At 47.0% G+C, this 23,012-nt stretch overlaps 9 protein-coding genes across 9 annotated transcripts; 8 read left to right on the top strand and 1 right to left on the bottom strand.

Annotated features, from left to right (window-relative positions):
• Nucleotides 1–406: 406 nt before the first annotated feature.
• Nucleotides 407–2,378, top strand: F5147DRAFT_305941 (uncharacterized protein). The gene is made up of 12 exons (XM_041429131.1): nt 407–466; nt 525–872; nt 923–1,104; nt 1,166–1,281; nt 1,336–1,397; nt 1,452–1,514; nt 1,570–1,594; nt 1,652–1,762; nt 1,838–1,881; nt 1,935–1,984; nt 2,039–2,053; nt 2,106–2,378. The coding sequence occupies exons 2-12, from the start codon at nt 779–781 to the stop codon at nt 2,232–2,234; spliced, it is 891 nt and encodes a 296-aa protein (XP_041298165.1). The 5' UTR covers nt 407–466; nt 525–778; the 3' UTR covers nt 2,235–2,378.
• Nucleotides 2,379–3,153: 775 nt separating this feature from the next.
• Nucleotides 3,154–5,212, top strand: F5147DRAFT_648827 (peptidase C14, caspase domain-containing protein; the record flags this gene model as incomplete). The annotated part of the gene is made up of 15 exons (XM_041433301.1): nt 3,154–3,295; nt 3,348–3,436; nt 3,488–3,548; nt 3,599–3,661; nt 3,708–3,745; nt 3,792–3,848; nt 3,904–3,940; nt 3,991–4,139; nt 4,222–4,276; nt 4,324–4,574; nt 4,626–4,697; nt 4,750–4,768; nt 4,819–4,864; nt 4,922–5,063; nt 5,186–5,212. 15 exons carry the CDS (start codon nt 3,154–3,156, stop codon nt 5,210–5,212), a joined length of 1,248 nt encoding a protein of 415 aa, XP_041298164.1.
• Nucleotides 5,213–5,834: 622 nt separating this feature from the next.
• F5147DRAFT_306410 (caspase domain-containing protein) lies at nt 5,835–7,348 on the top strand. The gene is made up of 9 exons (XM_041429132.1): nt 5,835–6,194; nt 6,260–6,348; nt 6,407–6,467; nt 6,529–6,591; nt 6,640–6,677; nt 6,732–6,782; nt 6,840–6,876; nt 6,934–7,093; nt 7,159–7,348. The coding sequence occupies exons 1-9, from the start codon at nt 6,065–6,067 to the stop codon at nt 7,271–7,273; spliced, it is 744 nt and encodes a 247-aa protein (XP_041298163.1). The 5' UTR covers nt 5,835–6,064; the 3' UTR covers nt 7,274–7,348.
• A 1,855-nt stretch (nt 7,349–9,203) lies between these two features.
• On the top strand, nt 9,204–10,281 carry F5147DRAFT_604836 (uncharacterized protein). Its single transcript, XM_041432311.1, has 3 exons — nt 9,204–9,627; nt 9,675–10,120; nt 10,174–10,281. The coding sequence occupies exons 1-3, from the start codon at nt 9,410–9,412 to the stop codon at nt 10,185–10,187; spliced, it is 678 nt and encodes a 225-aa protein (XP_041298162.1). The 5' UTR covers nt 9,204–9,409; the 3' UTR covers nt 10,188–10,281.
• On the top strand, nt 10,282–10,889 carry F5147DRAFT_671994 (uncharacterized protein). Its single transcript, XM_041435644.1, has one exon. The coding sequence runs from the start codon at nt 10,354–10,356 to the stop codon at nt 10,594–10,596; it is 243 nt and encodes an 80-aa protein (XP_041298161.1). The 5' UTR covers nt 10,282–10,353; the 3' UTR covers nt 10,597–10,889.
• A 438-nt stretch (nt 10,890–11,327) lies between these two features.
• Nucleotides 11,328–12,262, bottom strand: F5147DRAFT_671992 (uncharacterized protein). Its single transcript, XM_041435643.1, has 2 exons — nt 11,814–12,262; nt 11,328–11,763 (listed from the first exon to the last, which is right to left on the bottom strand). The coding sequence occupies exons 1-2, from the start codon at nt 12,194–12,196 to the stop codon at nt 11,583–11,585; spliced, it is 564 nt and encodes a 187-aa protein (XP_041298160.1). The 5' UTR covers nt 12,197–12,262; the 3' UTR covers nt 11,328–11,582.
• Nucleotides 12,263–13,080: 818 nt separating this feature from the next.
• Nucleotides 13,081–16,488, top strand: F5147DRAFT_811758 (uncharacterized protein; the record flags this gene model as incomplete). The annotated part of the gene is made up of 11 exons (XM_041443463.1): nt 13,081–14,117; nt 14,165–14,224; nt 14,283–14,692; nt 14,747–14,789; nt 14,875–14,963; nt 15,012–15,118; nt 15,188–15,257; nt 15,310–15,554; nt 15,606–15,788; nt 15,849–15,940; nt 15,990–16,488. 11 exons carry the CDS (start codon nt 13,081–13,083, stop codon nt 16,486–16,488), a joined length of 2,835 nt encoding a protein of 944 aa, XP_041298159.1.
• A 1,341-nt stretch (nt 16,489–17,829) lies between these two features.
• On the top strand, nt 17,830–19,003 carry F5147DRAFT_671980 (N-acetylglucosaminylphosphatidylinositoldeacety la se). The gene is made up of 3 exons (XM_041435642.1): nt 17,830–18,269; nt 18,321–18,411; nt 18,472–19,003. Exons 1-3 carry the CDS (start codon nt 17,941–17,943, stop codon nt 18,865–18,867), a joined length of 816 nt encoding a protein of 271 aa, XP_041298158.1. The 5' UTR covers nt 17,830–17,940; the 3' UTR covers nt 18,868–19,003.
• A 90-nt stretch (nt 19,004–19,093) lies between these two features.
• F5147DRAFT_628134 (nuclear protein 96-domain-containing protein) lies at nt 19,094–22,332 on the top strand. Its single transcript, XM_041432732.1, has 7 exons — nt 19,094–19,724; nt 19,781–19,989; nt 20,052–21,287; nt 21,339–21,456; nt 21,506–21,706; nt 21,772–22,017; nt 22,078–22,332. The coding sequence occupies exons 1-7, from the start codon at nt 19,152–19,154 to the stop codon at nt 22,180–22,182; spliced, it is 2,688 nt and encodes an 895-aa protein (XP_041298157.1). The 5' UTR covers nt 19,094–19,151; the 3' UTR covers nt 22,183–22,332.
• Nucleotides 22,333–23,012: the final 680 nt, after the last annotated feature.

Below are 23,012 nucleotides of genomic sequence, written 5' to 3'. Positions count from 1 at the left end.
CACATGCAGTACTTCCCGGCTTACTACGGCTGACTGGTCTTTCAAAAATTCATTGAAGTGATGAGCGACGTGCACTACAAATTTACAAAGATCAATCAGCCTCTATAGTAACCATCGATCTCATTCAGGATTGGTCTACAAAGAAATGGTTAAATGACTAGCGGGTGGTGTCCACCTGGTGACACGCAGGAGAGGAGACACCAGCTTTGCCCCGTACAGTGTGAGTTTATTGGTCTAACGTCTTACAGACTTACTTTGTCTTCACATGACAATTGCAGATATCGCATGCATTATGCCAGCGCACATTGACGGCCGCCTAGCTACTTATTTGTGCGTTGTGTACCTATGAGGTCATTCAGGTCCCTTGGAACTTCGCCGCAGCGGTACTAGGCTCGGACTCGGATGTTACTTGTAGTAGTGTGGAGTAACCGGCCCGCGAAACAAATGTTATTCTTGCATAAGAGATGTGAGCAATCGTCCAAATGTTGCTGATTTGCACTGATCGGTTACTGGGTCTTGCAAAGTCCCGTACTGATCCCCTTTCTCGGGCCCAGGATGAGCCTATCCCCATCAACGGGTGATTTTGGCGGCTGCCGCTTACTATGCCTGACAGTCAGTATACTCGTCATTGGATAAAGCAGAACGGAGTAGAGCTCCTGGACTTTACTTGCGCCCCGATTATCGGACAAGAAATGATCGTACTCCATATGACGGAGTATCGCAACACGACACAAACAATCTGAGGATGGCTACTTAAGGGGTCGAGGTGCAGAATAGAATGAACATCTCCCATTCTCTACTTCACTCATTCATACCTGCAATGTCAACGTCACCTCGCATAGTTGCGGTGTTTGGAGCCACCGGAACTCAAGGCATGCTGATGTTGTTCGTGCTCGAGTGTCTGGCTAACCACAATCATCAGGCTCATCCATGGTACAGGCCCTACTAGCAGATGGTACATTTGTACCGCGTGCAATCACCCGAAACTGCAGTTCGGAGAAAGCGTTAAAACTAAAGAGTTTTGGTGCCGAGGTTGCACAAGCCGATTTATGGGACATCGACTCGTTGAAGCAAGCCTTGTCCGGTGTTGAGGCTGTCTATGGAGTATGTCACGCTTGCTCCATTTCCCTCCGAGGACCTGACTTATCGCTACCTGTTTTAACAGGTCACCGACTATTATGATCCCAAGAACGTCGCTCAAGGTCACAACAGCGAAATGCTACTTGGCAGGAATCTCATTGACGCTGCCAAAGCAACGGATGTCAAGTACTTCATTTGGAGGTGAATCTGGCTGTTCCCTCTTGAGATTTTGGCCTCAATGCGTACCTTCCGCAGTTCTCTTCCGCACTGTACAAGGGTATCTAACGGGAAGTATGCAAATGTTTACCACTTCGACAGTAGGTCTTGATTTTTTCAGCGAAGCGACACGGGTTTAATCATGAAATTGTTAGACAAAGCCAACGTGGATGACTATCTCCGAGAATCCGGTGTACCCCATTCTATCTTATACACCGGTAAGCAGTTTTTCATTTTTAGCGTCTTTTGAGTAGTTGACACCCATCATTTAAGGCTGGTTTTCGGAGAATCTCTGGAAGTAAGACATCCTGCAAGAAAGCTTTCCTACGCATAGCTGATGCAGACTTTGTGGCAGGTACAACATTCTTGCGCCCGTGCCGGATTCCGATCGCCTGGAACTAACCGTGGCCAGATATGACGCTCAATCTCCTCAGTATTTTACGTGGGTCGAGCGGGACCTTGGCCAGTGCGCATTAGCGCTTCTCAAGCACTACAAAGATCCTGAATCAGAGGTTCTCTCTCGCACGTTCTATGCCGTCAGTGCAAAGTTGAACTACACTCAATTTGCATCGATCCTCCAGCAGGGTATGTGATCAAAACGCAGAAATTTGTTGATCTAATCTTCCTGCTACGGTCAGCGCTGGGGAAACCGGTGTCTTTTGTGTCCTCACAGACCACAGGAATGCAGGTCTGCAAATATTTTCTTTCTCTAATGTAGTCCATGTGCTCACATGTTGCGCAGGAAATGGACGACATGGTCGGTATTGTTCGGTATGATTGAAATCTTGACGCTGATGATGTTTTGTTAGTATGCTTTTCAGTCCGAATTTGGACTATACCCGGATACCGCTATCCCTGATCCACGATTAATCAATTTAGGAGTAAAGTTCCACACTATGGAGGGATTTATTCAGGAAATTCAAGGCAGATATGCTTGAATCTTATCTCGAACAAAGATCGTTGTTTGCTTGTCAATTATTCGTTACCAAGACCAATTTATGATTGATCGTGCAATAACCTGCAGGAGCGCATACGTTTACTTGCACCCACACAGTCAAATGACGCCCAAATAGACATGATCATCGGTAAGGGTACGTTTATGGGGTATGGACATCCGAGGTTGTCGCCGATGAGGCTGCGATGTCTTGACTGCAAACCTTTTGATTATTCAAGTTACCGAAACCCACGTACATCTGTCCCTGATGAAACGCACATGGCTATCCACAGTACCCAAGTTCAGACCATGTTCTTTCGTTCGGGACTGTCATCATATGTCATTATTTTGCTGTATGTAGTACAGCCAAGTACAGCAATCAGGCCTCAGGTGTGAACTTCCAGTACTGCAGTCCGTCTTTCTGATTTGCTTATAGTTGCAGTACTAGTAAATACTGCACCATGATAACAATCAGAGTTGCATAAATTCTTCTCATACATTATCTTTGTATAAAAGTTTGAACCCTTTAGGCTTTCGCTTTGCAGGTTGTATGCATGGCGAGTTAACACAGTCAAACCTTGGCAAGCCGGATCTACTAGTAGATGATCATCTCGTAATTGCTTTTTAGAAGTCTGACGTTCCATCAGAACCGGCCACTAGGACCGGTCTGACGTTACACCTCATAGTGACGGCTGTGCTCTAGTAATTGTGAGCTCAACACTGCTCAGTCATGTGCCTTGCTTGGGAAATACGCCGATGGCGGCCGACTCATTCGTGGGTGCTGTGACTGTCAGATATCCCTAATCTCTTATAATCACAGATGGTTGGCTTGCTCGATCTGATACTTCCGATACCTACTACACAGTACCGGTCTCCTACTTGTCATCGGTCACTTTTTTGTATCGCCCAGCTGAGCCAGTTCTATGTCTGAGTCTTTGAGCCAAGGCGTATCCCGCAAAGGCAGGAAGAAGGCACTACTCATCGCGGTGATGCATGTAATGGGGATCGATATTCCGCTCCCCCACACACACGATGATGTACAAGAGTTCAAAAAACTTCTTATTGGTTCGTTCTTTTCATTATATGTGGACCCCCACAATCAGTAACGCTCTTACAGACCAGTATGGCTACGCTGAAGATGATATTGTGATGTTGGTGGACAACCGCCAATTGCACAAATCGTTTTTGCCTTCCGAAGTCAATATTGTGAGCTTGAACTGCTTCGATACTTCTAATTTATCCTTACTTCGTACCTAGCTCAAGAAAATCCAATGGCTCGTTGAGGATGTTGGAGAGCACGACAGACTGGCATTCTACTGTTTGTCTTCACTCATAGCTATATCAGTTAGACTCACCCTATCTTGTCAGACTCGGGTCACGGCGGACAGACTATCTGCCACCATGATAGTGAAGTTGATGGTCAAGATGAAGGTGATGTCCATCTTCCAATGATTTCGCCCAACTAACGTTTCTCCAGCTATCTATGAACATAATGGTGGCAAGATTATCGACAATGTAAGTTTGAGGATCATGTAGCCAACTGTGACACTTATTATGTTAGGTCCTGAAGCAGCATCTGGTGGAACCAGTGTTGAAAGCGAAGGGTTGTCAATTGTTCGTGAGTACTTATGTATGTTCGCCAGAGTCAAGTGTTTGATATTGGTCATTCGTAGGCTGTGTTCGATTGCTGTCATTCCGGAACTATCCTCGGTGATTACTTCACTCTCCCTGTCATTTCTACCGACTAACAATCCACATAGACCTCAAGCATTCTAACTGCTGCTTTCCATCACCGTCCCCTGTTAAACCCGTTGTGACCTCCAGCCAGCAAAGCGACATGGATGCAAGTCGAGCACCCCTCGTTGAGAAATGGTCATGGTTGTCGAAAAAATATCATATTTCCCTCCCGGTAAGCATACTGCGGCTGAGCAACAACGTCCTGGTTATGTCTTCGCAGTCCGCCATTGGTATGTATCTTCTCTATCCTGCAGCTTCCCGTTTTCGACATTGCATTGATAGGGCTTGTAAACCGTGTCATGTTGCATCGTAAGTTCAATGTTACAGTGCTTTGTGTCGTCTGACGCAGACTCTAGTTCACAATCACGCCGCGAGAATACTGAAGGTCTTTCTCTCGAGCACACCACCTTGTGCCAATGAAATCAATGGATCTGTGCAGACTGCACCTTCAAGACCACCAGTCTCAGTCGATACTGGCTTTGTTCCTCAGTCTCGCTGGCTCACGTCTCCACATCGGACTGCGATGTCACCCATCTCAATGTACCCAAATGCCAGATGCAACGGTACTTGTGTCATGACTGCAGAAGAAGAGAATCAAGGTCGTGTTGTAAGTTAATACGTATTTTTAGCATTCATGTAGCTAAAGCTTCCAATATAGGTGTGCCTGTCAGCTTGCAAAGACAGCGAAGAGGCACATGACGATAATATGACAGGTGCGACTTTCACAAAGGTGAAGAACAAGCTTGCGCCGCATTTACTACATCCTCATGAATACGTAACAGTTTTTAATTTCTTCACTGAGTAAGTTTGAGATACGTGTACATGATGATCCCTGACAACTTTTTTCGTAGGGAAGAACTCCAGTATTTCTTACCGGGGCTTACTTGACAATGTTAAGTTAGTTTTCTACGTCTATTTTGTTGTTTCAACATCTCTTAATTCATTCTCTCCCAGGTCTCAAGTTGCCGACCTTGAGCAAACGAGGTTAGCAGTGATGTGGAGAAAGACTTTTGGCCGCTTTCCGGTCCGAAGGAAACAATTCGAGGTCACATCGGAAAGTTCAATCAACCGGAAAGGCTTAACTCAAGAACCTCGAGTAAGTGCAGGACTTGGTTGACGAAATGAGATGATAACCAATTAGCCCCCAGATTACAAGTAATTGCCCATTCGTATGTGTTGTTTTCTTGCACCTGAGATCTACCACTCAACTACCAAAAGGACTGGGACAAGAAGGTTTCAATCTAAGCGTTAGCCTTCAAGAAAGGCTAAGGTCAGTACCCTACCTCCGAAGAACCCGATTCAAGTTGGACGTTTTACAGTTTATTTACTTATCTACTTTATCAGTCATCTATTTTCCGTCGATATTCATACCCCGGGGCTGGTTTCACTGTAACACTGTCGTTAAAGATCACGCGATCGATGAGTAGGCACGCTTTACTTTTTTTTGTGGAAGTGTTCCTGTGTTGTAGGCCACAGACTTCGTGTCAAAGTCTTGGGAATACAGGTTGTCCGGAAAGTGCCGGGAAGTCACGTTCAACGCACCTGTCGATGCGAATCATGCGATGAGTTGAACTGTTCAGTAACGTTCTGCTCTGCTAGATTGGGTACGCTGAAACTCATCTACTATAACATTTACATCCTCTTGGCATTCGCAAAATCGTAATAAATCGATGTTCTGAAAGAAGCTTGTCCACCGCCTCCCGATCTGACTCGGAGTCAATGCTGTTCCGTGTAAGCCTGTGTAAAGCTGTGAATTTCCTAGAACTTTTCTACGAAGGAACAGCCTGAGCACCTGGTTCTGATCATCTCTCACTCGTGGGTATAATTTTTAAATGCTATGTCACAGGAGTTCTTATTCCTCTTCGACCTCTTATCACTCTTTGACCCCATCGCTCCATCACCTCATTTTCAATTATCGGTTGGAGTCAAGCAAGTTAAAGCAAACTTAGTGACTCGGAACACTCAACAGTCGATCAACTTACATTTCCATAGACCGCAACTGCCGATCGTCTATCCCGTTACGGTCATCTCAAATCACTTTCAAACATATCACTTGCCTTTTGGAAACCTTAGGTTCATCCTCTATCTGCTGCGTATATGGCAAACTCTACCAATGTTGGAAATAAGAAGGCCCTCCTCATTGCAGTCCGATCTGTGAATAAAAAAGGCTTCCTTCCTTTGCAACATGCACATGAGGACGCCGAATCGCTCAAATGCCTCCTTATCGGTGAGTTGTATAATCATAGTCTCCTGGGCCCGGATCATTCTTCTGAATCTGGATCTTCATTACAGATAAGTTCGATTACCCCGAAGAAAATGTTGTCTTGATGAAGCATGATGCGGAGCACCCAAAACATCTCTGGCCATCACGGGACAACATAGTACGGCACTTAATGACTGAAGCTTGCCAAAGTGACTGACTGAATTGCTGTTTGGCAGCTCGAGCAAATCACCAAGATGGTTGCAAATGCAACCTCAAATGACCAATTTTTCTTCTACTGTAAGTGAAAGATGTCTCGTCAATTTTCAAAGGATCAGAATGATACGTTGGAATGGACAAGATTCCGGTCACGGAAACCAAGTAACTTGCAAGCACCATACAGAAACAGATGGAAAGGACGAAGGTATACTTGATTGCATATTCGCTCTTCGCATCTGATCACATTTGCCAGTCATATACGCGTACACTGGCCACTACATAGTTGATAACGTACGATTCCCTCACACGTTGTTCCTTGGTTTTTGACTGGTCATGCGTTCACAGAAACTAAGAAAGGTACTGGTAGAGCCTTTACCTCGAGGCAGTAAACTTTTCGTAAGTGAATATTCCAAGGCGCCGTACAACACGAGCTCATTTTCTTTTGGGGGACAGGCACTGTGGGACTCTTGCCACTCTGAGACGATTTTGGGTTAGTGCTAGTGATCCTACAACTCAGCTAATACCCGATCTAATCAGCATTCAAAAGACCTGGAACACTATAAATGCAATAAGTTATTGTCTGGAGACGTGAGAACTCGACGAAAGTCATTAACGGGACGCTTCTTGTTGGGTATGTTGAGTTTTTGTGTAAGACTCTCATATATTGACATAGGGACAAGATTTCGTGTCAAGACCAAGGACACTTCGTAAGCACTTCACGCTTTCTTTTCTTGAAATGTCTGACTCGTTTTGTATGTCCATCAATCGGCAGCCGACAACCAACAACCTCTATCGCGTGGTCGTGCGGGAAATCCATCGCTGACGTTAAACAGCATCCTTATGCGACCTCAATCTCCCAACAGCTGGCTTCCTCGCATGTTTTTTGAGAACTCACCTTCTGCTCTCCGTCGGGTTTTGTCCCCAGTCTCTTGGTTCAAGTGTACGGGTGACTGTCAGTAGAAGAGCATGAAGCAGCTCATGTAGTGCGTATGCTTTGGTCCTGGTTGATTTACTTACCAGTAACGCCACTAGGTCTCATTGTCGGCGTGTCGTGATAATGAATATGCGTACGATGACAATGAGACTCATGGCACTGTAACTAAGGTGCGAGTTCCACATCATTTTCGATCGGTTTTCCTAATATGCTCCTTGCAGTTTTTTATTGAATGCGTATGTAAGTATAATTCGAAATATCATATTCAAACATGAACACATACATTGGAACACAGCACAAGATCCCAAACCATCACTGTTCACCTTGCTAACACACATCAAGTTAGGCTCCATTTTTTTAACCTGATTCTTCCTGACAAATACACAAGAGGTCGTGTGGATAAATTGAACGAGAAACGGCAGCTGCAGCTCAGGATTGCCGACCGTCGCGCTACCGATGTCGACGATAGGATGCGAGAGAAGACAATGCCAATCCTCCGACGCCACACAGAGGTAGTCATCCACGACTTGGATGAGTACATGAGTTGTCAGAAAGCTCGCTGCACCTCAAAAGCGAGAACCAAATGGCAGAATCCAGGGGTAGCTTTTTTGTTACTTTTTTGTTGTCGTGTCTGACTAGCCCAACAACAGTACGCCAGCCATTACCCATTAGTTGGTTCTTTCCTAAAATATCTTACTTCGTACCTATTAACTAACCCCGGTATGCAGGGTATGGATCAGGTTATTGATACCATCTTCTGAGAATCTCTTGATTTAGTTCTGTATAGTTACCAACTTATGTTGTATTCGCATTCCATACTGTTGATGATTCCTTATGCCATCATTGATTGGGTCAATTTCTCAGGCGGAACCGTACTATCCCCTACGTAGGCTACGGTCTATCATGACCGCCCGCTCTTTCGTGATTTTTGTCTACAGCACTCAATTTTGCACCAATTACTTAGCTATTTCACTGAAAACATTCCTATGTATTCTACTATCATATTCCAAGTGATACGAAGCAATTCGGTTGAGAAATGGTGGAGATAGTATTTTCGGGCGTGACAGCAGCGAGAGTCACGGGTCGATGTCACCTGCCGCCAATGCCGACGTCGGACATTGAATTTGATGAGACATTTTGTGGGCCTGGCAGCTGCCAGGCTGCTATGCAATTCGTGAGTTTGATTTCGTCGACACGCTATGAAACGTCAACGAGGCAAGCTGACGGCGTCTACTAACCCCGAACATGAGTTAAGGACACTCCCCGATGTTGCAAATGGCGCACACAAGGATGTTTCACGGGCTGCACAGGCACACAATCATGATGTAAGGGAACATGTTTTAGAGTCCCTGCACTACTATAGTTTCATTCTACAGGTTTCCACGGCGAACTCTTGCAGAAACACAAGGACGACCTCGTCACTATCGCCGGCGCTCTTTCACTCCCAGATTGGACAGTCATTGAACTGACTACACAAATCAAGGAGCATCTTGCGGCGAATCCGGATTGCGCTAATCAGCCAAGGCATTCAAGTCGGGAACAAATGAAACAGGTCGAGCCGCCCACAGAATCTGCCGCCAGGATCTGCCCCTTCCACTCATCACTTACTGCCTCCATATCTCATGCATCCATCTTACACTGGCCCCAACATTGCTGCACCACATCCTCACTTCCACATTCCCTCAGTGCTATTACACTCAGCACCGATCATTGGGATTTATTGTTATATATAATTTGTAATACATACTAGTACTCATATACATAGCTTACAACTCAATACCATCTTAATGATAACGGTTGACGTCTGCCGAGCGGACTGTGAATTCGGCAAATGTGACTGTTTGTGACTATTCGTAACATTTATGTGATTCACGACAGTTACGAATAGACCGGGCTTCTAGGCGATAATATTATCTGCTTGGACCGACTGCGGTAGCCAGCTGTCGACTTATCAATGATGCTCAAAGCGTTTCAAATTGCGTACACCTTTCTCTCCCTTTGAATCTCCTCCATTAGCAGGCCTTGAGCTTCAATTCGGGCTACAAAAGAGCCAACAATTCTACTCACTGCCATCCCACAATTTCCAGAAATGCTGACATTCAACATCCTCGCTCTTGTGATCCTAGGATATGTCGATGCATTACGCGCTGAGAAACATCATAGCACAAGCTGTGACCTGTCCGGTGCAAGACTCAATGTGCCTGCTAATCAAACGCAGCTCATTGCGCCTACATACGCACCGAGCTATATTGGTATTGGCGTCGGGACTCAAAACTACACTTGTAATGCCACCCTATCCACATACACGTGAGTTCAAGTCTCGTTCCTTCGACACCATTGCTAATACCATACAGACTTGTTGGGGCTTACGGAGAAATTTTCGATAGCTCATGCTTATATGGCACTCCTTCTTTCGAGAGCGCTCCAACCGTTGCTTATAATGTGTGGTATGCTACTACCGGTGTAACAGTCCAGCAAATCGTCACCATCCTGGGGCTCACGCACAATTCTGGCGTGCTTGGACAACAATACTATGTTCCCAACCCTGTGGGAACCGGTTTGTCTCCAAAGTGGGACTTCACATCATCGGGGGCGACAGCTGGAGATCCTAATGCCTATGTCATTGGTGCTAAAGTTGGCGATCTGCCTAGCTCGAACTCGAGCGATATCGATGACTTAATGATAGAAACTGTCGAGGGAGAATTAGCTAGCTTGATTTTCAGGGTGGATACCAACGGAGGTCAGCCGCCCGCACAGTGTGAAGCAGGAAATATTACTGTCAAATACACTGCTCAATATTGTGAGTACTTCCTGAGAAACCGTAGCAATCCACGACAACTAACAAGATTTCAGGGTTCTTCTCATGAAAACATCTTAGAACACTACTTTCGTTCTACCGTCGATAGAACCCCGGTCGTACTGCCATTTAATGCAATATTCCCTTTAGCGTCGTCTCAAAAGCCGTCGAAATCAAACCGCAAGGTGAACGGAGGTAGATGGTCCAATCGGGTTTTTGGAAGATTCCTCTGATATATGTCGTGGTGCAATCTTCCGAGAATGCTGCCTCGTTTGAGAACCCCGGCCTCCTTTTATGTAAACCTTTCACTTGCGATGGTGGCTCTGTCGGTTCTTCGCTTGCTTCCAAATTGCCTCCGTTTACAGCGGTGCCGTCCAACAGACCTCCCAGTTCGTGTCAGGCAATCGCTGAGAGCAGCTCACAATAGTGCATTTTCATCTTGCTTCAATTGTTCACACCGTGAGCAAATTGGTATGTGATGCCTTGTTTATATTTGTGACACTCATACATGCTCACTACGCATCAAGGACGCATGGCATTACAACCTTCTTTCTTGACATAGTAAGGGAGCCACGAGCAAGCCACGAATGAGCGCAACATCATCAGGGTTAATAGTTTTTCCTGGAATGAATATAGGGCGCAGCAGGAAGCCCGCGAATATCCAACACAGGCATCGAACTCATGGTGCTTGTAAAGCCTTTGCGGTCATTTAAGGTTGATTACGATGCGTACCCGTCGCAGATACGCTCAATTATACTATGCTTGACTTCTGTGATTCGCAATGATCCGTTGATGGTTGATCGACGTCAATCCTGGTCTCAGGACTTCTGCCCCAGTCCTGAACCAGCCCTCTTCTTAGAATGAAAGAGATAACTAACTTCAAGGGGAATTCACGAAAATAGTGGTTTGTTCCGGTGTAGAAGGAACAGATGTGTTGTCCTTGTGACTGATACACATGATATGCAATTGTGAACCGAAATTATCACTTTCATTGTTGGAAGGACGGATCATGTCCTACTCGTCGTGCCTTGCTGGCTGTACAGTACCGTGAAGGTGGTGTCATGTACTCGAATCCCACTAAAAACTTTGATATCGATCTGGCATTACAAACCTGTCCGCGGACGTGTTTCGTGGTTCCCTCGACCTAGAAGGTGATCGGATCAATTGATGTTGACGTGTAACAAGAACCCATGAATGAGGTCTTCATTAAGCTACGCTCTAACACCATCCTGTACGACGGGTACTCGAAGTACTGGACACCGACGGACTAAGTCTGGAGTGATTCTGTAAGGAAATATACTGTCAATATGGAAACTTTTTGTCTGCATCAGATCGAGTCCTTTCGTGGGTCATATGCATCTTTCCTTCTGTAGGTAGCATATTGTATGATTCGGACAGTATGCAAACATTGATGATTGATGGAAGGTCAACCGGTCATGATCATGATTCGCCAGATGCATGAAGACTACAACCTTGATGTCGTGCTAACAGGTCCAATTGTAAGTTGGCCGAGACCCAACTTCTTTGCCCAGCTCCTTAACAATCCCACGCCTTCGCCTTCAACTGGAAGGGGTGAAGCGGGTTTACTACGAAGACTGTCCTTCATAACGCCAACAAAGGGGCGGTAGTATGTTCCAACGACGCCCCTACAATAGAAACCATCAAGTCCCGGTTTATTACAGTGAATATAACACACCAAAGCATCCCTTGCAACAGCGGCATAATTACCTGATCACGAACCGTGATCCAAGCTAGTTTTCCCCAGTCAACGCGTGTGATTTGCTGTGATGAAGTGATGACTGGTATAACGTGTGTAGCGGCGGTGAATGAGTCTTCAGTGGATGATGGAGGGTCGACACCGCCTCCTCTTCCCGCTATTTCTTCCACATGAAGGCACGTCTGCACGCGGCTAAGGTATGTCTGTTCGAACCGGATATCTGGTATAGGAAGACGTATCCGATGACCAGCTTCAAGGCCCTCATTTAGTTCGCCGTGTTTACGGCGAATATGGTCTGAAAAATCATACACGTAGTCGTGCGAGTCTGCAGGTGACGGGTATCTGAAATCCTTGGAGGTCATGGCGGGTTGTGGACTGGTACTGAGGTCTCACTGGGCTCAGGAGCGAAGGAACAAGTTTTATGTAAGTGAACGCGGCATTTTCCGATCTCGAAAGACCAGCATCAAACTCGCACTCAAACTTTCATCCATACTCATACAGCATCATGATATGCACTTCGTTGGGGTAATCCTTTCCTGCTCCAAAGGCGATGTTGTATCAGCTTATGGAGAAACAGAACGTAGCGGCTAGCAACCAACGGTGTGGTTTCTTAGCGCTGGTTGTGGTTGATCGGACTTACCTCGCACCATTATCAAGGCGCAGGCAATTGACTCTAGATCCTTGTCGACTACATGCGTCCGTGATCGGATTGCATTAGGCAATTCCACTGAAGCGATGGCAGTACTTGGTTTTCGATGAGTGCTGCGAGCCATCGATCCACGCCCTTTCCGACGTTTTGAGGAAGTCGAAGTCTTGCGCATTGTTTGCACGTGTGCCCACATAAACTGCCTCGAGAACCCTATCACAGGCCCCGCCCGGCGATTGATATTGGGGACAGGTTGCGGTTTTAGCCTCCCACTCCTGACATTCAACTTTCAGGGTACGGTAGATAACCCTACCTTTACCTCTTGAATCAGAACAGAGTGATAGTACTCTCATTTTGACTTCTCATGACGATATCATATCAATTTCCGCACTCACACTTGCTTCGCTGTCACAGAGTCCCTCCCCCCCTTTCTAGGGGTGCGCTCGTGATTGTTGGCTAACATCCGCTTGTTGAATTACCTCGTGGAAAACATGCGCCCTTCTGAAATGATATAGCGCGGAGTTCGTAGCATTACCTACGTATCCCTGGTTTTTCCTCACGTACGCACTAGGCCTTTTGCTTTCCTCTATCTACTAACAGATGTTACGTGCTGAGCTGCACCCAATGCTTTCTCTTGTCATTATGCGTATACAACGCTATTTCCAACAATGTTCATCCTTTACACACGTTCACCGATTTCTGAGCCGCGCAATCGAGCTCCTCATTAACCTTACTCGACGCTTTCGTCACTCATCACGGGTTCAAGATGAAGAAAAGGCATCGGCAACGACATACGAGGTTCGATCTCTGCAGCCAATTGGCGAATATATTTGTGCTAGTCAACTGCCGCCGAGCTCGAGTCCAGATAGCAGACCAAGTGAACCGTGTTCCCCATCAGACACTCCCTATGACCCACCTACGCGTATTGTAATACCCCGTCGCCCAACCAGGCAACATACATCTCATGAAGTCATGTCCAGTCCTGAACGTTTGACAGTGCCAGGTCCGCCAGAAATAAGGGAGTCCTTCCCCGACCGCGCACCACCTACTCCCACTTCTACTACGGCCACAACTCGTCCTCCCATTTCCGTGAACACCAGGTTCAACAAAAGTTTTCTGAGTGGCTACCCAGACCTTTCCCAGATTTCACCGAGCCAGCGGACGCCTATTTCACCAGATGATTTCGTTCACCGTCCTACACTTTCTCGTGCAGCTACTTTCGGTGGTAGCTGCTCGGAGGGCCCGTCACTCACCACACGGTCTTATCTGAGCCCCCGTCGGCATACATTGGCAGTGCCAAACTCTCCAGACCGTGAACCCATAAGCCGACCAGGCAGCGCCCAGTCAAATGTGTCTCTTGGTCGAAATTCATATCGAAAACATGATGGACAAGCCCCACGCCCTCGCTCCCCCACTCCGAGCCTTTACGAAAGCTCATCGAATATGTGTGGCCCATCTTCCGCTACCCTCGCCGCGGCTGTGGCGTCGGATGCTGATGGCTCACAGGTTCCTTTTGCTCCGCGCGCTTCATCTTCAGGCCATGCGCATTCGAGGGACACTACTGGACCACGTTTTGCTCCAATGTCAGCGAATGGAGTCAAGCGTTTTGATCGACATTCCCGAGAATTTGCTATGATGTACGCATTCTTACGAATATCACACGCGGATACTGAAATTGAGTTAGCGATCCTTCAATATCTGACTACAAGATCAAGGCTTACCAAGTCGAATACCCCAGTCACGAGTAAAAGTTCACAGTTTTGTATTGTCAATTACGACTAATATTCTTGTCGTGGTTTTAGCGGAAACCTCCCAGAAGGCTGGACGGCGCATGTACACCCGGAAGGTGCCCGCTACTTCCTGCATGCACAGACAGTGAGTGATGATCTTTCCCGCTGTGTTATAGTTACAAATCGACCCCAGAGAACATATACGGAGTCAGATGTCTGTTCACAGGAGGTATTGCACGACATCACCTACTTTTCAAATTATCTTCACGGAGAACTCCGCATCGCCATTGACACCAAGAAGATTGACGTTGACTACGACGATGTAGAACTAGTGCTTGAGCCGAAGAAAGCAGGTTGTGCGGATATCATATGCTGCTACTACTTCGTCAACCCTCCAGAGAGATGTCTGTTCTGGCTAGATGAATATGATGCAGAGGATATGCTAGGGGAATGTCGGGGGGTTACCGCTTTATCTCACAAACGTAAGTGCATTTTGTGGGCGAATATTTTGATGTTATAGTATGGAAATTTTGTAGGACTGGCAGTTCAAGCTCAATACTGGTGTGTGTCACTACCAAAGTACGTCACAGATGATATTTTATGATTCTTGCTGACAACCTTCGTTAGTCTAGATTTCCAAAACTTAACGAACACCATTCCACAGGAAGCACTGGGAATTGTTTCCCAACCTTTGCCCAGTTGCGCACGATATATTGGACGAGCTAAAGGAACTTATGCTTCATGCCACTTGCGGTTAGTATTTGGCCACATACGTAGCTCATCATCTGAATACATCCTCAGATCACCTCACAACCACACGATCTGCAGCAGCGTTAAGCGCCGATGAACTCAAGCAGTACTTTGAAATTGTGAAGTGGATAAAGGGTAATGCCACGCCTATGCTTCTTGTTCGTTGTGGTAATTTGGATCCCCAGTGAACTCATCTGGCGACAGAGTGCATGTAGTGGTCATCATAGGTGAGGGCGATATACCCATCTTCGATAATGCTGTTGATCAGACGAACAGGGCGACTTATGCACACCTTCTGTGAGCCTCTCAACCAAGCTAGTATCACAGGACTCATCAATATTTTCCTCAGGTCGCAACCAGTACCTGAACTTCCATGGTCAACCATGTGCTCGGTTAAGTGTCGACCAGACAGTGCGCGGCTGGAGTTATAAGCCATCGATTTACATGACTATATTTGCTCCACTCCTATGCATGGCCCCCGTTGCTCACGTAAGGTCCCTGCATACCAGCTTTGTAGACGATCTCGCAAGTACCTCGGAGTGGAAGATATTCATCACGAAACTGAATGGGCAACTCCAGAACCTAAACCTTCTTGTGAGTCAAATTTCGCTCTCAACAGTATCATTTTGAAGAGGATTTTTCTAGGGTACGGTGCTACTTGGTGCCAATGTTGGTTTTCTGGCAATCCAATCAGTCGACTCAGGTGCCGGGCGTTCACCGACGCAAATAGCTAGTTACATGTCGCTGGTTCTTAGTTTCGGCTCTATTTCCCTGGGTCTGACGTTCATCACTCTGGATCTCACTGGCAGGGATCGCGGCTCTGAGGCTGTAAGTAATTGTCATTTGCGCACTTTGTGAATTCATTCATCGGGCCTTACACATCATCAGTCAAGATTTTTGCAACGGATGAATGACGGAAAACACGGCCTGGAAAAGTTGGCGATGATCTACAGTCTCCCTTACGCATTGCTCATGTGGAGGTGAGTTATTTATCCCTTCTAGACGATCGCCAGCTGAGGTTAAACCCAGCATGCTCTTCTTCATCGCGGCATTCTCCTACGAATGGTGTAAACCCGGAGACGCAGTTTCTAGGTCTATCGTCGGTGCCGTACTACTTACTGTCTGCGGGCTCGTCGTCTGGTGTATATCCGTGGCATCCGATAAGCGTGCGCCGTGGTGGTGGGAGTCAGACCAACCGGAAGTGGTCAGCAAGGTGACTAGCGAAGAGACCAACAAGCGCCCGGATAATAAGCGTCCCAGTCTTGCTTCTCGTCTGCGCGGCTGGTTTGCTACCGCAAATAAACGAGTTTCAGTGGCTTCTGTTCGCAGTGCACGCAGCGGACCACCACCTCATACCCGAGAGGGGACTCGGATGTCCGTACCGCTCATCTCGTTTAGGCGCGCGACAGTGAGCCAGCAGAATCCACCCAAGATCACCGTGACCCAGAGACCTGAATCAGGGGAAGCAAATGGCACGAGCCGCACTCCGGTATCAGAGGTGGGAGTGGGCTATATGGGATATATTTGAAATGGACAGGATGCGTCCTTTAGAGATACTTTCACGTTACTCATGTCACGTCGCGTTGATATTATACTTAGACTTGGCTTACGGTGCCATAATTTCTTCGAATAACGCTGAGAATCCGGACCGACACTTAATCAATGTTTTTTGTTGTTGTTCAATCCAGTTTGGGCGGTTCAATCTGGCCTCGTAAATTATGGATGACAGGAAGGGCATGGATGAATTCAGTTTACACTTACTACCCAATACTTGCCCACTGTCTTCTGGACCTCCCGTCTAACCATGGCATCCTAGTACACGCTCTCGCCGCAGTGACAACTTACAGGCAGGAGTAGTAGAGGGGGGGGGCGCTGAGTTGCCCGAGCCCGTTGTTACGAGGACGCCGGTCATGTTGGAAGTATTGATCGTGGGTTTACGACTCGTTGGCAAAAGTTGGCCAAACCAAGAACTCTTGTGCCATGTCGAGAACAGCATGGTGGCAACGTGGTGTTGTTAGGCCTGGGTAAAAGGGCTTGGAGCTTTTGTAAGTTTTCTGTAAGTGCGGCATTCGGAAGCCAAGAGAGTATGCAAGGGGAATGCAAAGGGCAAGAAAGATAAATAAGTACAGCGGTTTTATCGTCTCGCGAGTTCACGTGACCTCGGTAGGGCTTGCCCAGAGCGATGTAAAGGTTGGTGTATGCATTAGTGTTGTTGGCAAAACAGCCGAGTTTTGCCAACTGGTTGTGCCAGACCGGTTGTGCCCGGTGATCGACAAAACTCATGCAAAATGGGGGTGGCACAACTTGGCAAAACTCGCAGAGATGTAACTTAAATCTGATAAATATACCTTGAAATTCAATAGAATATCGTCCCTAAAGCAAGATGTTCCATGGTGGAGGATACCCACTTGCATCATTGATGAATTTCGAGCGCCTAGAACTCAAGAGGTGTGCGATCGAGTAGTTCAAGACACTAACCTGTCGTAACTTGGGTACCCCCTACGCCTACCGTGACAGCGTGATGACAGCGTTACCGATAGAAACTCATCTTTCCACTAGTATAAAGTTAAGTATGATAATGTGATAGCGTATAGCTGAATTATACAGATGCTGGTAATTATGTACTATATAATGTAATATATGCTTTTCTCAGAACTCCGGTAGTTCACTGATGATGGGCTCCGCTCTTGACCAAACCTTGTGATGCAGATGACATCCTGCCACAGACTGAAGAAGTTCGGAACATTAACGAAGTTGAATTGCTGGAGGAAAATGCTTTTGATTTCGATGATTGATGTCTTCATTAGGAATGTCATACACATATATAGCCTAGAGTTTCGCCACCTGGCAAAACAACCAGTTTTGCCAGTTTTGCCGGTTGCAACCGGCAAAACTGACCCCAAGTAGTTTTGCCCCCCACACTAGTATGCATACTTGATACGAAGGTTTTCGGGGGTTGCCGTGACTGATCCAACCCTGGATGATGTTCTTTCCTTTCATCCTGGCAGTTGTGACACTCCTGCTTTCTATCCTTTACAAGCCGTCTGAATTTAACACAGATGCGCTATTAGAACGGACTGTGTCGCCTCCACGCGTCCTCCTATTAACTGCTCATCCTGACGACGAATGCTTTTTCTTTGCGCCAACAATTCTGGCGCTTCGGCGAAGTAGCTTAAGTCCTGAAATCTTCTCCTTATGCTTATCCAGCGGAAACGCTGATGGTATCGGGGAACAACGAAAGGGGGAGCTTGTGCGCAGCTTAGACATCCTCGGAGTTGAGAAGGATAACCGTTGGATTATTGAACATCCGTGCGTCATCCCGTTACATAGAGTTCATAAGAGTTTGACAAGTTTCTTTAGACAGTTGCAAGATAACATAACGCAGCAGTGGGATGCAGAGATTATTGCTCAAGTCCTTCAACCATTCGTGATCGAGCACCACATAACTTCTGTCAGAAACCAAAACCACTTTCATCGATGTAGTGTGCTACTAACCGTTATTTTATGGCAGGTCTTGACTTTTGACATCAAGGGCATATCTTTGCATCCCAATCACTTTTCGCTCCCATTGGGTGTATCATACCTCATCAAATCTCTGTCATCTTCCTCACATATATCTGTGCCACGTCTCTTCAGTTTGGTCACAGTGCCGGTCCTTCCCAAATATGCCGGGCTGCCGTCTGCAATTCTTGCTCGCATTGGCATCGTCTCTCAAGCTTTTTTAGCCTTTGAGCCTACGGTAGATTCACTTCCCGTTTTCATTTCAGGGATCCCGGACTACCTCACAACTGCAAGGGCCATTTTAGCACATGACTCGCAGATGGTGTGGTTTCGCTATTTGTACATGACGTTTTCGAGGTATATGTGGGTCAACGAATGGGTCGAGTTCAAGTCTGAGAATGTGTAGGGCAAGATCTACTTAATACTACCATGCCAGGGTCTAGGTCAGAGTAATCTAGAAGACAAGTAGGCCAGAGTTCAAAATACATCATGCTGGGCTACAAACGTACTGAAGATATCGTGTTCGAAAATACTTATGTCGGACACAAAAAGCTATCCACAGTCCTGCTAATATATGATCATGGCATAACTCACCATGCTTTCTCAATTTGTTCTTGTTTGTTGCATTTCAGATTTTCGGTTTGCCTTGTTGAGTTGCCAAACGCCTGGGCCGCCAGAGTCGAGTGCACTATGACACGTTTCAGTGCCGCCGTCAGCGACAGTAGCGATGATGAACACGATGTACATATGGTTCAGGACTTCAAGAAGTCCCCGGTGCGGTCGCCACCCAAACTACTGGAAAACCAGAATGCCAAAGCTGGTTCAGATGAGGACATAGGAGTTGACCAAGAATCAGATGAAGAAACCTCAGAAGAAGATAGCTCGTCGGACATGCAGGAGGACGACCTGGCCCCCGCTCGCTCAAGACTGACGCGCAATCACGTTTTGACGGCGGATTCGGATGACGAAACTGAGGACGGGTCGGAGAGTACAAGTTCGCGCTCTGCTTCGTCTAGTGAATCCGATGTGGACGTGTCGGCTCAACGCGAAGATGCTTCGGTGATACCATGGGCTAGACAAGTCGGTGTGGATGCGCAGAAGATGCACGTCATGCAGACTTCGCTATTTCGAATCCCTGAGGAGGCCGTGGCAATTAAAGCTATGAACCGTGCAACGCGACCTCAATTCAAGTTGCCGCTTACAGTCAGGCGAAAACATAGTCGCGACTCCATCGGAGATGGGCTGCGGATGGACTCACAGGAGGTCTGTCGCGTACCTTGTCTCAGCACAAGTCTTCAAATTAATTCCATGTTTTCCAGAGGGCATCATTTGCGCATGACATAGAACCACCAGCTTACCGACCGTCTAGAAAATATGCTCGAGTGGAAATTTCGGCCTCTGCTGTGGCAGGCTGTGAAGATGGTCTGGTAGATGCTGGTTTGGCGTTTGGTCGTTCCTTCCGAGTAGGCTGGGGACCAGGTGGTACTTTAGTCCACCTTGGACGACTCTCTGCTCCGTCGAGTCAAATGTAAGCCTTCGTCCATCTTCTTGCAATAATAATGTTCAGCTGTGGACGGTGTATTATGACAGTGACACTTCTGCGAATTCTTCAGTTATCACGAAGACAATCGTACCGCTCTTTGCACGTTCTCATAAAGAGGCCAACGTCCGGCTTTCACGTCTGCTGCAACACCACTTGAGCAAAACACCAATTGTTAAAGACGAAAGTGGAATCCCTTTCGCCGATCCAACGGCCGAACTTGATTTTTCTTCTTTTGTGTCCCTGTATCCTTCCTCCGACCACTCCGATGAACAGTCTCTTTTCCGACTTGGTCGCGCGTTATTTGACAGCATCGACTTACACCTCGCACCGGAAATGACTGTTGACGTGCGCAATCGGATATCTGCAGTGCGCCGGAAGGCTGCCCTGTCAGATTGGCTTGAGGAAGCTGTCGGCTATCTCGTAGATGCTGATCTCAAGAAACATTCCTCTGGCGACTCTGCTGCGTGCATTTACACACTCCTTACAGGCAACCAAATAGAAAAAGCTTGCGAAGCAGCCATGGACAACGGCTACATCAAACTTGCAACTCTCATATCACAGGCTTCGGGCGACTTCGAGTTCAGGGAGGACTTGATGGAACAAATTCAGCTTTGGCGGGAACAGCGGATAGACGTACACATCGGGGAGAGCACGCGCAAAATTTACGCCTTACTCGCCGGAATACTAGATGTTGTGGAAGGGTCAAAAGCTAGTAGTCTAGAGCATTGTCCGGACGTTGACCCTATCAAGGGTCTAGACTGGAAGCGCACATTCGGTTTACATCTGTGGTTCTCTGAGCCGATGGACGCACCAATATCACAGGTCTTCGAGTCCTACAATCGATCACGACAAGAATCGCCTTCTCGTGTCGCCCCTCCACTCCCATCATACCTCGAGCACTCATCAGAATCGTTGCCATTCAATGTTCCTACCCCATCGCCTTCCGACGCTCTCTTTTCTTTAATTCGCCTACATGCGGACCCTACATGCTCATTATCGCAGGCCCTCTCCCCACTCTCATTCGGGCCTTCACCAGGCGATTACTCACTCTCGTGGCATTTGTATATCATCTTATCACGGTGTATGCGTATCCGTGACTTCGCCGATCGTGCGGATCTGGGAAATCGCAGGGACGCCATGGATGATGATAATGAACAAGATCAACATGAAGGCCATAGTCCAAGTGCTGACCTGCTTGCGAGCAGCTATGCACACCAACTGGAGCAGCTTGGCATGCTCCAGGAGGCTGTTTTTGTACTTTTACACATTGAAGGATCTGCAGGGTGAGAACACGTTGTCAATCTGTATGTCTTGGCTACTCACGGTGATGGCAGTCGTGAAAAGGCAATAAAAGACCTTCTTCACCGCTCTGCCGATAAACTGGACGAGTGGATGTGTAGCGGCATCCTTGGAAGCCTCAAGATCCCTGTGGCTTGGGTGAATGAAGCAAGAGTCAGCATTTTATTATTCTCCTCATTCAAGCACTCACCCTTTCGCATAGGCTGTGTGTGCTATTTATGAAGGCAAAGTTTTCGAGGCCTACCAATTGTACTTGAATGCAGGATTGTATCAGCAGGCTCACGACCTTGCTGTTGTTGAGCTTGCACCTGAAGCAGTCATCCGGCAAGATCTTGATCTGCTTGTATCATTATTTGAAAGAATTGCCAATCAGACTGTCGATGGATGGCATACTCGGGGCAAGGTAACGTCATTTCGTTTTCCGCTCCACCCATTTATCTGAAACTTGGAAACTTGTGGCCTGACTAGGTCTATATGGACTATGCTCATGCCATGACACGCATTCCCGAGCTGCACGCTTCGCTGACAGAGTCAGCAGTGCCAGACACAGTTGAGGAGCAGGAGTTGGATAATTTCACCCGTACTGTGCCCCGCCTTATCAACGTTTTGCCCGATGTGTTGTCCAATCCATCCGACCCACGACACAAAGTTGCACTAGCCGAGATGATTTCTGGGCTGACAGCCGTGCTTGATATAGTGAGGCCCTTGGCACTGGTGTGTCTCTTCTTTTTTTGTTCTGCTGACTAGGAAGCTGAGCATTGATCCTTGTCGCAGTCGCAGTCACAAATAAAGTTGACCGCAATCGACGAGGCAACCAAGCTACGCCACATACAAACAACATTCTTTGAAAAATATATGAGGTCAATTCAGGCCTCGTGATTCCTGTTTTGCCGGAAAACTGCTTCTTCGCGGTTTATCGTTGTATCTAACTGTTGTGAATACCTTTCCTTCCCGTATTGTATCTATGCATTGATTGAAGTGCGGACCTGCTTGTTCATAATATTATTCAAAAATATTCGTGTGATTCTAGTTCAAATCTGTTTCACTGAAAGGGCGCGCTTAATTTAAGACCTGTTTTAGGTTGACTTCGGAGTTCGTCTCTTCTGTCAATAATGCTGTCCTTAGCCATAGAGACTGGTAATGCGCACCATGATACGGACTTACGTATCAGGTGAATCAAATACTTAATGTCCCTGAAAAATGGTATTGCCTTAAACTCAATCTAGGCTATCCGATCATATGCGCGCTATCACGAACTGAGCCGGGAACAACTTCCAAAAACTTTCGGAGTCACGACTTGCGCGTACCAGTGGCTACTCTACTCTGGCTAACCTTCTACCAGCCTAGTTTGTGCCGTTACACGCCTATGAATGGCCCCAGCCGGATCCCAATACGCATGACGCGTCGAATTTAATCTTGTTCATACAAGTCTAATTGGCCGATGGTTCCGAAACTTCACAGAGCTTTCAAATGCGGACTTGGTAATTCAGTCCCTTTGCCTTTGAAATCATACAAAGCAGTGTCGGTAACCTCGCGGCCTTGACATGCACGAGCCTCTAAAGGGGTGTAGTAGTGCCTCCGAGTCTCATAGTAGGGCTCCGTGCGTCACGGTCAATTTCAGCGACCACAAGGCACTTACTCGGATCTTGAAACACAAGTATCAACCAGTGCGACTAAATATCATCACAATTTGCTTGCTCTAACTGTTT

Source organism: Suillus discolor, assembly GCF_016758755.1.
Source record: "Suillus discolor strain FC423 chromosome Unknown F5147scaffold_5, whole genome shotgun sequence".
NCBI lineage: Eukaryota > Fungi > Basidiomycota > Agaricomycetes > Boletales > Suillaceae > Suillus > Suillus discolor.
The sequence above is the reverse complement of the archived record's forward strand: the minus strand, read 5'-3'. Positions and strand labels throughout refer to the sequence as shown.